The sequence below is a fragment of the Garra rufa genome, chromosome 18 (genome assembly GCF_049309525.1).
Source record: "Garra rufa chromosome 18, GarRuf1.0, whole genome shotgun sequence".
NCBI classification, from domain to species: Eukaryota; Metazoa; Chordata; class Actinopteri; order Cypriniformes; family Cyprinidae; genus Garra; species Garra rufa.
The window spans coordinates 3394365-3407015 of NC_133378.1; the positions used below are offsets into that span (position 1 = coordinate 3394365).

The window sequence follows — 12651 nt, forward strand, 5'->3', positions numbered from 1 at the left end:
TGTGTGCATTCAGTCAGTGCTTAAAGAGCAGCACTGTACACAACACACTCAACTGCTTCTGTCTAGAAGGAAAAGCAAGTGATTGGGACATCAGGTTGAATTTGAAGCTGTCTGTGTTAGGTGAGTTAGACTTGTGTGTCTTTGAACTTTTCTTAGGCTCCATGTTTTCAAGTCAGTAAAGATCTTTCTGCTGCTCTTTCAACCAAGCAACATTAAATTTAATGAGCTAACATGACTTTTCGCCTTGTTTTAGGATGGGAAATACTGCTAGGCGTATCTCAAGAGCTTTTATTTTTAAATAGCCAACAGATTTTAGTGTATGTCAGAGATCATTTGATTGGACAGTTTTTGGGCTGTTTTCTCCAAAGAAATTTTTTTAAATAGGAAACTTCAAGTACTATTTTCAGTCATATGGGATCGGTTGACAAATACGTTTGGGCATCCCTGTTTTTAAAGGTCCCATATTGTACACATTTCTGGAGGTTTATTTTAGTTGTTGATGTCCTTAAGAATATATATTTGCGGTATAAGTGCCAAAATCCATCTCAATATATTTTTACAGCTCCTTTTTTTGGAGCTCTGTCAAAAACAGGTCGATTTTGGCCCATCTAATTAATATTCATGAGCCTCTCTTCTGATTGGCCTGTTGTTTTCGGAGTGACGCACAGCCAGGCCAACCACAGTTAACTACGGTCATGTATGCTTTAGCCGAACCCAGAGCCATAGAGAGACCCTAGCCTGCTGATACTCAACAGGATATTTCAGAATGATCATTAATGTTTTTTCTTTTTCAAACACCGAATGCAGTAAGCTACATAACTGTTGCTTTAGTAAAGCCCCTTTCACAATGCGCGCTGATTCTGGAAAATTACGGGAACGAGCGCTGTGTGAACAAAAGCCAGAACCATAAAGGCAGTGTTGTAGTGATGATGCACGTTATCATGCAACTCTTCACGACGAAAAAATACGTGCAAAGTGGAATGAAGCGGCGATCGGTCAGAGCCAGCTCCTCACTATCAGCGCTGAAGCACAGTTTGTTCAGGTTAGCTTCAGTTTAGTGAAACATACGCGTTGCATTACATCTCACATCCAAACGTCACATGTCTTTATGGGTTGTGTGTAAAGCACACACAGATTCCAGAAAACAACTGTGAATGAACCAAATCAAACAACTCCGGAACAAATCATGGGACACATTATCCGTGTATTTACCGGAATCGCTGTGTGAAAGAGGCTGAAGTTGACGTGCCACTGGTCTCTTATATTCACGTTGTTCTGAAGCCTGTGCAATGATGTAGTTTCGACATCTATCGACTGAACAGGGTTTTCTCGACTTGTTTTCGTGTTGTTGTTGCTTAGCAATGTTATGGACACTATGTTGTCTGGGTTTGACAAAAGGAGGGTGGGACGTGATTGGTGCTCGGGGTGGTGACTGAAGGCGGTGACTGAGTCGATCGGACGTCACATCGTTACGGAAGTCACAGTGGCTCGTGAAAATGATCAGCTACTTTAAGCAGGCTGTGTGCAGTTTACTGTGGATTGACTGTTTTGAAACTCATATGGTAGTTACATAGCCCCTAGACCTCAGTTATCATGAAAAAAGCCAGGAAATTTCGATTTTGACAATATGGGACCTTTAAATTTGGATTTAATAAATGAAAACAAGCATCTGTCAATCTGTCTTTTTGTCAGTGACCCTCGTCTAGATGCTCAGCGGCGGAGACACTCATCTGGAGGAATATCCACCACCCTAGAGATGATTCCCGGGCTGGAGGGGGTGGAGCTTGACATGTACGGCAGGGTAAGAGCTTGTCATTCTATCGCTGCACCTGTCAATCAGTCAGTCAGAGAATGTCACAGGGCATTGTGCTCAGCGTACCACTCGACCTGCTCAGGAATGACGGCTTTATATCTCTTTATTTGATATGGCCAGAAGGTGAAAGTGGCTGTCAAGATGTCTCAGGCTGATAGGCGGCTTATTATGATCTTATTTGTTGTGCAGACGGTGTCGTACGCTCAGTTCCTGTACCCCACTAACGCTCTGGACCGCCACAAGCCTGCAGTGGATCTCGCTCTACCGATGCCCTATTCCAGAAACAGCATCCCTTGCAGTTATCCTCCCTCTCGCCTTAACAGTACCGTCGGCCTCGACCTGGGTATGTCTCACACACACACACGCACACAAGCTAGTAATCAAAATTACAGGTATGTGCCAAAAAAATTGAATATCGAAGGAAAGTCCATTTATTTCAATAATTTGTTTCAAATAGTGAAACTTGTATGTTATATTAGTTCACTACACACAAAGTGAAATATTTCAAGGCTTTATTTGTTTAAATTTTGATGATTATGGATTAAAGACAAAAAAAATCCAGTATTTCACAAAATTAGAATATTTAAAATATTTTTATTCTAAAAATTAGAATAATAAAAAAGGATCTTAAACACATTTGGTCTTCTGAAAAGTGTGTTAATGTACTGTATTATGTCCTCAGTATTTTGTTGGGCCTCCTTTTGCACTAATTCCAGCATCAAGGCGGCGTGGCATGGAGGCGATCAGCCTTTGACACAGTTGAGGTGTTATGGAGCCCAAGTTGCTTTGATATTGGCCTTCAGCTCGTCTGCATTTCGGGGTCTCTGTTCCCTCATCTTCCTTTTGACAATACCCCATAGATTTTCAATGGGGTTTAAGTCAGACGAGTTTTCCGGCCAATCAAGTACAGTTATTCCATGGCTAGTAAAGCAGGTGCTGGTAGCTTTGACTTTGTGGGCAGGTGCCAAATCCTGCTGGAAAATAAAATCATCATCTCCAAAAAGCTTGTCGGCAACGGGAAGCATAAAGTGCTCTAAAATTTCCTGGTAGACAGCTGCGTTGACTGTGGACTTGATAAAAGACAATGGGCCCACACCAGCAGATGACATGCTCCCCAAACCATCACTGACTGTGGAAACTTCACACTGGACTTTAAGCAGCTTGACTTTTGTGCCTCTCCGGTCTTCCTCCAGACTCTGGGAGCTTGATTTCCAAATGAAATGCAAAATTTGCTTTCATCTGAAAACAGGACTTGGGACCACTTGGCAACAGACCAGTGCTTTTTCTCCTTAGCCCAGCACAGACGCTTCTGACGTTGTTTTTGTTCAGGAGTGGCTTGATGCATAATCAAGCTTTTTGGAAATGATGATTTTCTTTTCCAGCAGGGTTTGGCACCTGCCCACAAAGTCAAAACTACCAGTACCTGCTTTACTAGCCATGGTATAACTGTACTTGATTGGCCAGCAAACTCGCCTGACTTAAACCCCATTGAAAATCTATGGGGTATTGTGAAAAGGAAGATGAGGGAACAGAGACCCCGAAATGCAGACGAGCTGAAGGCCAACTCACGTCATTAAAAGAGGTGCAACATCTGTTGTGTGGACTTGGTTCGGTTTTGCAAAATCTGACAACGAGCAGAAAAAAGTGATTTGCAAACTGTGTCAGGTGTAAGTGTAAGGTTAAAAATAAAATACAAAATAATCAAATAAGATCAAGTCCTTTTCTTTTCTTAAATATTCAAGCTTATTTATTATATAAAGCCCTTTTGTACATTTTCTGGAATAACTACCTATATAAAAAACTATATCGTGAAAGATATTGTTACCGTGAAATAAAATTTCTCATACCGTGAGAGTTCTTTCAAAAATCTCATAACATTTTTTTTTTTTTGTAATGTGCTTCAGAATACAATTAATTTATGAAATTTGCTTAAAAACTGTCCTTCTACTCCTGTTATAACTTCAAATAGGACTAAGCACTAACCTTAAATTTAGGAAATTGTTGTTCTTTCATTTTGAATGGAGACTAACCCTTATTACATACACTTTCTTGGTCTTATTTGGTGTTACTAGATTTTTTTATATTTTAATAATAAAAATATGTACATAAAAAGCACTATTATTCAAAAGGATTTTTTTTTTTTTATTGCGCAAGGATGCTCTATATTGATAAAATGTTACAGTAAAGACATTTTTAAAGGTACCAAAGGGTTTCCACAAAAGTATGAAGTTGTATAACTGTTTTCAACATTAATAATAATAGGGAATGTTTCTTGGGCAGCAAATAAGTACATTAGAATGATTTCTGAACTGACTTTAGAAAACAACAATAGAAAATAGGTATTTAAAATTGCAAAAATAATTCATAATATTACTGTTTTTACTGTATTTTTGATCAAATAAATGCAGCCTTGGTGAGCAAAAGAAATGTGTTTGAAAAAGTAAAAAAGTTTTCATTTAGTGGGAATAAATTAAACCCAACATTAAGTTTTTGCAATTGAATTTTAAATAAATATGTACATTCTTCTTTTTGGTCATGGTGAACTGTGTCCACTAGGTCTGTGTATTGACACAGATTTCATAATTCAGTTTTATTCCAGTTCACAAGCTTTTGATTTAATTCTAATTTTGATTCAATATCAATTCATTTGCATATATATAAGGTACAGTATCCTGTTAATCCAAAAGTCCAAGTCCGAAAATTAAAAGTTCAAAATGTTAAATTCAGTTCCTGTTTCAATTGCAATTTAAATAGCACACAAGACATTTATACAATTTATTGTTTGAATTTTGTAATAAAATTGACAGGATTTGAAATCTGTTTGAAATTTGTTTCATATCAAAAGTAACAAAGCACAAAGTTTATTGTGATTATGGCACAGTATGTGTGCTATAAAAAAGGTTTAGCCATGTTTTGTTCATGTGTACAGTATGTTTTATATATAATACACACACACACACACACACACACACATACACATAGCAAACCAATGACACACACATACTTACTCTGTTCAGTTCTGCAACCACTTAAATCTCAGCCACACTGAAATCTGACAACATCTGTAACTCTTTTCTAAAACCGAATCCTTTTCTTGTGACCTTTTTTGACTTTGTAAGACATTAAAAGTGTGTGCGTGTGTGTGGTACCGCCTAAAAGCATTTTAACACTAATTCTGGACTGTGGACACGCTGAAATTCTCTTTCATTCATGTCTAAATGGTGAAATTAAATCACACAAGCATGCAACACATACACACACACACTCAGAAAACAAACACACAAAAAGTGTGTAGTAACTGATGGGAGCTTAATAAAGGTTTTAATGCTGTATTATTCACAGAGTGGGTAGGGACATTTCAATCAACTTGGTAGACACGGTTATTATCACAGTATTTCAGGCACAGATGTGTGCGTGTGTATGTGTGTCATAATTGCTAATGCTGCTATTCCTGTATTCTAATACTTGGTGAGTGTGTGAGTCATCAACTCAGCTCTCTGTATTCTTGTACCTTATTTAGCAAGCCTACATTAGTGTCAACACTTGTGTCAACCGAGTGTGTCGCTGATTGTACGTACTGAGTACTAATTGCGGTTTTTATGTGTGTTGTCTTAAAGGCGACGTTCAGCCAAAAATAAAAATTCTGTCATCATTTACTCACCCTGATAGGTGACAGATATCTCATTTTTGGGTGAACTACTTCCATATAGCTATGCCTAGTCAGTGTGAGAAGATGGATTACCACCGTCTCAAAAACACACTTATACGCACCACATTCAGTTGTGTTGTCTATGGTTTGATTGGCTCATCTGACAGCTGTGTCCTTGTGTGTGTTTTTCAGGCGTTGAAGACACTGACTATGATCCTAATATGCTCAGTGACCCACGGTGGCCATGTGGAAAACACAAAAGAGTGCTCATCTTCGCCTCATACATGGTGAGACATGCAGTGTATATGTAAGGGTAATGCAAGAGACTTAAAAATTATGTAAATGATGTCTCTAAAATGCGTAGTAGCAAACCCTACTTAAAAAAAAAGATTTGCGTTATTTAAAAAATCCACATCATTTTATACATATTTTGGACTATTCTGCCCTCCAAAGGCAAAGAGCAGTAACTACGCGAACGCTGAAACTGAGAAAAATGCCTTTAAAGTTTTTACAACAGCTAGTCGAACATGTTGACGCTCTTGTTTCTCTGAACTTTTCTCTGAAACGGGACAACATTGAACCAGGAGACTTTGCCACAAGACAAAACAGTTGTCACAAAGTCCATTTTAAGCCTTAACTCAATTTTGACCAAATGTGCAGTTACTGCGCTTTGCCTTTGGAGGGCAGTATGGGGGGCACCATTATTTCGATGATGTGAAATAGTTGCGCTCAGTGAGCTACTGGCGCTACCTGTTGCTATTTTTATCAACGCACAACTTAGAAAATAAAATACTGATACGATGACCACAGCTACTGAAAGAGCTTACAGGTGTTGATGGATATAAGCATAGGCTTAAAGAGCAGATCATATGTTTGTTTGTTTTTTAAGTGTCCTAATATTGTGTTGGAGTCCCCTACAACAGGTTTAAATGCATCTTAGGTCAGAAAACATTGCAATTTTCTCAGAATAAACATTTATACATATAGTCATTTGTCAATTATTTCGACACTATTTGTTTGAAATGTCTGTAAACCCCTCCCTTCCATAAGCTTACTCTGCTCTGATTGGTCAGCTGGCCAAACCATTTGTGATTGGTACAGAGAGGAACACTTGAGTGGAACGCGACCCCCCTTGAAACACTATTAGCCTAGTTTTGAGTAGCAATTGGATGGGTTTTGTTGTGAAAACCTGGCAACCCTGAGAACCTTTCCATAAAACAATAAAATAATGCTACAATCCGTTCTTAAAATAATGACGGAAAAACATTTTAACACTTATGCAAGCAAATCGTGCCCACAGCTAAAATTTAGCTGCTAAACTGTAAACGCATAACAACCATAATGGTGGATATGTTAACAGAGTGCTAAGGTGACTTACTGATGAAACAACAGTTTGTAAACCAAAATATCTCTAAGTTATATTCTTTATTATTAACGTAACGTATTAACGTAATTGGAATGACAGTCTAATCAACATATTTTTAGGAAATAGTGGGATCACAACGAATTATCAGAACTATTTTAATGCCAGTTTGTTAAGGCGATTCTGAGTTGACTTTCTTTTAAGAAAAATATCTTTATGTATAATGCATTTTTTTTGATGAACAACTTTGCAGACTGCTTACACTGAAGGATAGCTACGTTACAAACTGAAAAAAAAAAATCAAAAAGCCCTATGACCTGCTCATTAAACCAAATGCCTTACCATCGATTTTCCCCCACAGGGAGTTTAAACGCCCCCTGATTTTGAGTGAAATCTGTGCTGAGAAACTCCTTCAGTGGCTGCGGCGTCTTGACAAGCGTCGGCATGTTCACATCCTGCCAGGATGGCATCTAGCGTTTCTTGTCTCTGCCATTTGTAAGCTCTTTCAGTAGCTGTGGTCTACTTAAAACCTTAAAGGCATCGGGGCTAAAGTAGAGAGAACAAAGACGCGGGTCTTTAGGAAGGTTTATTTGTATGCAGGCGTCTTCCCATTCTTTTCTCCTTTTCTTATCACTAGGAAAGTAGTGAAGATTTGCATCACTTCTCTTGTTGCCCTTCAACTGAAAATTACAACCAAAAGCCGCACAATGTGGCATCGTATCAGTGTTTTATTTTTCTGAGTTTTGCTAGGGTAAAAATAGCAACAGGTAGCGCCAGAGTACAACCACTTGACGTCATCAAAATGATGGCACCACCCATAGTCCAAAATATGTATAAAACAATGGATTTTTTTTTATATTTCAGCAAGAGACATAATTTCTTATCAACTCATATAAGTCCTAAAACCCTGGGTTCCCTTTAAGTCATACCACATTACACAGCTGATAAGCCATTTACCTTTTCACAAATCTATGTTTATGTTGTGGGATGTTTAATGCAGCCCAGGATGGTCTTGTTTCTTGTTTTTGTACATTAATTTACCCATCAGACACATAAGTAGGGATGAATGGCTATCTGTGTGATTAAGCCTCTGCACTGAAAGCAGGGTGGTCTGACCTACAGACACGGATAAACATAACTTATCCAACTGACATCATTACTGACCACTGGATAATACTGCTTATACACATGTACACTGTAAAATGTTTTTATTGCTGAATATCATACGAATGTAAATTCTTAGTATTTAGTCTTTCGCTCACTGTGGCTGTTTCACAGACAACAGTAATAGAATACGTCAAACCGTCGGACCTGAAGAAGGACATGAATGAGACCTTTAAGGAAAAATTCCCCCACATTAAACTCACACTAAGCAAAATCAGAAGGTATGTGAATATTTTAAACATTTTTTTACTTCAATAACTGTTTACATATACTGGAACATTCTGATGTTAATCAGAATATGGTCATATTGTTATTATGTGTGGAATAACCAGATTAAACAACATTTTTCAAAAGATACCTTTATGAAAACGACCTGAATGAAGTGCAGAGTTACATTTTAAAGTACAAAAATCATCAGGATATTAAGTAAAGATCATGTTCCATGAAGATATTTAGTAATTCTTCTGCTGTAAATATATCAAAACTTAATTTTTGATTAGTAATATGCATTGCTGAGAACTTCATTTGGACAACTTTAAAGGCGATTTTCTCAGTATTTAGATTTTTTTTTTTCACCCTCAGATTCCAGATTTTCAAATAATTATATCTCAGCCAAATATTGACTTTTCCTAACAAACCATACATCAATGGAAAGCTTATTTATTAAGCATTCAATTGAAAAAGTACCCTTAAGACTGGTTTTGTGGTCACATTTGTGCACGAATATGACTCTGTTCTTCCTTTGTTGTCACCAGTTTGAAGAGAGAAATCCGTTCAGTAGGAGAGGAGTCTTCCCTGCAGCCGGTCACTATAGCCATGGCGTTTGTATACTTTGAGAAGCTGGTCCTACAGGGGCGTCTCAACAAGCAGAACAGGAAGCTGGTGGCGGCCGCATGCGTCCTACTCGCCGCCAAGATCAGCAGCGACCTGAAGAAACAAGAGGTCAAGCAACTGATTGACGTGAGTGATGCTCACAGACAGATTTTCCAATTCACTACCATTTAAAAGTCGGAAAGATTGGCCTCTTTTGCCCACCAAGGCTGCATTTATTTAATGAAAAATACAGTAAAAATAGAAATCATGAATTTTTTTTACAATTTAAAATAGCTGTTTTGTATTTTAAAATGTAATATATTTCTGTGATGCAAAGCTGACTTTTCAACATCATTACTACAGTCTTCAGTTTCACGTGATCTTTCAGAAATCATTCTAATTAGGTGTTTAGAAATTTTCTTATGTTGATTATTTATACAGTCAAGCCTGAAATTATTCATACCCCTGGCAAATTCTGACTTAAAGTTACTTTTATTCAACCAGCAAGGTTTTTTTGACCGGAAATGACACAGGCTTCTCCCAAAAGATAATAAGATGTACAAGAGGCATCATTGTGGAAAAAAAAAGTTCTCCGCTTTTATTTACATTTGAACAAAAAGTGGCATGTCCAAAATTGTTCACACCCTTTGCAAACTGTCACAGTCTATGGGAAAATCCAAAGTTCTATACCATTCCAAATAGTCCAAGCTGTTCTAAAGCATCCTAATTACCCTGATTCATTGGGAACAGCTGTTTTAATCAACTCAACAGGTGAAAAACAGAAGCTCTCTGCTGTTGGTTTGTGGACAGTCATGGCTAAGACAAAGGAGCTCACTGAGGACCTGCGGCTGCGCATTGTGGCTGCTCACAAGTCAGGAAAGGGCTATAAGACCATATCTAAATGAAATGGGCTTTATGCCGAACGTCACATGACCAAACCGGAAACCATGTCTCATTACTTCCGCCTTTCGAAGACAGCGCGGTAACAGCAGTGTCTCTGGTAACAGTATGATTGCGGCAAATGAACTGACGCCAATTTTAAGTTTTCACTTCATCCCTTTGTTCTTTTAATTGGTTAAATTTATTATCTTGTTCATATCAGATTGTCAGCGAGAAAAATAACGTTAACAATACAGTTTCACGTTATTAGCTTACGGTAATGGACTGACGGCGATAGCTATCGTTATGCTAACCTAGCTAGCTATTGCTTATTGCTTTCGAAAGGCGGAAGTAATGAGACATGGTTTTCGGTTTGGTCATGTGACGTTCGGCATAAAGCCTATTCCAGTGGCTACATTGCAAAGTATTATTAAAAAATACAAGAAATTCCGCACTGTGAAAAATCTCAGAGGACGTGGTCGGAAGCCAAAAGTGACACCTGTGCTGGCCAGGAGGATAGTGAGAGAGGTAAAAAAGAATCCAAGTATCACCACCAAGGCCATCCTGATGAATCTGGGCTCTGCTGGTGGCAACATCTCAAGGCAGACAGTCCAATGGACACTGCACACCGCTGGGTTCCACGGACGCAGACCAAGGAGGACACCACTTCTCCAGATAAGGCACACAAAAGCCTGCTTGGCCTTTGCAAATGCTCATCTGGACAAAGAAGAAGACTTCTGGTCTTCTGTTTTATGGTCAGATGAAACAAAAATGTAATTGTTTGGCCACAATAATGAAGCCTTCATTTGTTGTAAAAAAGGAGAAGCCTTCAACCCTAAGAACACCATCCCCACTGTCAAACATGGTGGTGGGAACCTAATGTTTTGGGGGTGTTTTTCAGCCGGTGGACCAGGGAAACTAATTGAATGATTTTGGACATGCCACTTTTTGTTCAAATGTAAATAAAAGATGAGTAATAATTTTTTCCACAATGATGCCTCTTGTGCATCCTCTTATTATCTTCTGGGAGACATCTGTGTCATTTCTAATAAAAAAAAAAAACTTGCTGGTTGAATAAAAGTAACTTTAAGTCAGAATTTGCCAGGGGTATGAATAATTTCAGGCTTGACTGTATGTGTCAGGCCAATCCTCTATCTATCTATACCTAATGTATATCTATCTGTTTTTTCTCTGCCCCCAGAAACTGGAAGAGAGGTTTCGGATTAGCCGTCGGGAGCTGATTGCTTTCGAGTTCACCATCTTGGTGGCTCTAGAAATGGCACTTTACCTACCGGAGAGTAAAGTCATGCCCCACTACCGCAGACTGGTGCAGCAGAGCTGACGTGGATAGAGCGGAGGGCTCAGGGCCGTCGTGAATATGCAGATAAGATGCGTAAAGCAGGCGAAAGTGTGGGATTCTGCGTTCCCGTCATTGCAGTTTGAGGTATCAGAGCGAGTACACATCAACACGAAGCTCTAAGGAAGAACTGACGTTCCAAATGATGCTTTTTATAGCAATCTGGCCGGCGGCATTTTTTTTTTCATGGCTGTCTGTTTTTGTGACCACCATGAGAATACTGCTGGGGAAAACGGCACGGATCTTCTTTTATTGAAAACAGAAGGTCTAAACACTCTAAACGACAAGGGAAGAGTTTAACTCCTACTTGTGTATAATGTACAAGTGTGCATGCATGGTTCTTAACATTCCGTATCTATTTACCAAAAATAACTTTTATTTAATTTAGACTTCTCCTTTTGTATAGAACAACCTACCATTCACTGTAACACTAAAGCACTTTAAAACAAAAAAAACTAAACAAAAAATGTTTTTTATGTAAACCTTATGCAATAATAATATAGTCATTAGCACAGATTACATAATATAATCTGTGCTTTCTTAGTAGCGTACTCAGAAAGTGTTCTTGAGTGACTGACTAAATGTAACCTTAGTATTCAAACCTAATATGTTTATTGTTGTTTGCTTGATTTTACTGTGAAGAGTGCTCTATATTAGAGCTGATTTCGAGAAAAGCACGTTTTCAGTGCCATCGTGGTGTTCTTACTTTTCCCTTTTTTTAAATCCTCCACAGGAAAGAAGTAATGATGTAAAATACCAGTCAAAAGTTTGTGAACAGTAAGATTTTTAATGTTTTTTTAAAGAAATCTCTTCTGCTCACCAAATCTGCATTTATTTGATCTAACGCACAGCAAAAACAGTAGAATTTTGATATTGTAGTTGAAATGTTGTAGTTTTTTATAATTTTAATATATTTTAAAATGTAATTTATTCCTGTGATCAAAGCTAAATTTTCAGCATCATTACTCCAGTCTTCAGAGTCACATGATCCTTCAGAAGTCATTCTGATTGGCTTATGTTTTGACATTTTCATGTTAATTATTTATAAGTCTAATATACTCAAGAAACATTTATTATTATTATTATTATTAATATTAATATTTGATCATCAATAATCAAATTTTTCAGGACTTTTGATGAAAAAAAAAGATCCAATGATCAACATTTATCTGTAACAAACTTTTGTAACATTATCTTTTTTGGGGGGGCAAAGAAATTATAGAAATTAATACTTTTATTTAGCAAGGATGTTTTAAATTGTTCAGAAGTGACGATAAAGACATTTATAATGTTACAGAAGATTTCTATTTTAGATAAATAATGTTCTTCTGAACTTTTTATGCATCAAAGAAGCCTGAAAAAATTTAAACTAGCTGTTTTCAATTTAATACAAAAAAATGTATTTTTGAGCAGTAAATAAGAATATTACAATGATTTGTAAAGGATCATGTGGCTGGAATAATTCAACTTTAAAATCACAGGAATAAATTGCATTTTAAAATGTATTCAAATAGAAAACAGTCATTTTAAATAGTAAAAATATTCACATTTTTTATATCAAATAAATACAAGCTTGGTGAGCAGAAGAGACTTATTTAAAAACATTAAAAATC

The 12651-nt window shown here is 37.3% G+C and overlaps 1 protein-coding gene across 1 annotated transcript in view; it reads left to right on the forward strand.

Moving 5' to 3' along the window:
• Nucleotides 1-12178, forward strand: part of cables2b (Cdk5 and Abl enzyme substrate 2b) — a 35430-nt gene extending 23252 nt beyond the window's left edge. The window contains exons 4-9 of the mRNA XM_073823372.1: nucleotides 1693-1801; nucleotides 2003-2156; nucleotides 5655-5749; nucleotides 8104-8210; nucleotides 8745-8949; nucleotides 10883-12178. Coding sequence (XP_073679473.1) covers nucleotides 1693-1801; nucleotides 2003-2156; nucleotides 5655-5749; nucleotides 8104-8210; nucleotides 8745-8949; nucleotides 10883-11023 — 811 coding nt within the window. The 3' untranslated portion in view covers nucleotides 11024-12178. The remainder of the gene's footprint in view (nucleotides 1-1692; nucleotides 1802-2002; nucleotides 2157-5654; nucleotides 5750-8103; nucleotides 8211-8744; nucleotides 8950-10882) is intronic.
• Nucleotides 12179-12651: the final 473 nt, after the last annotated feature.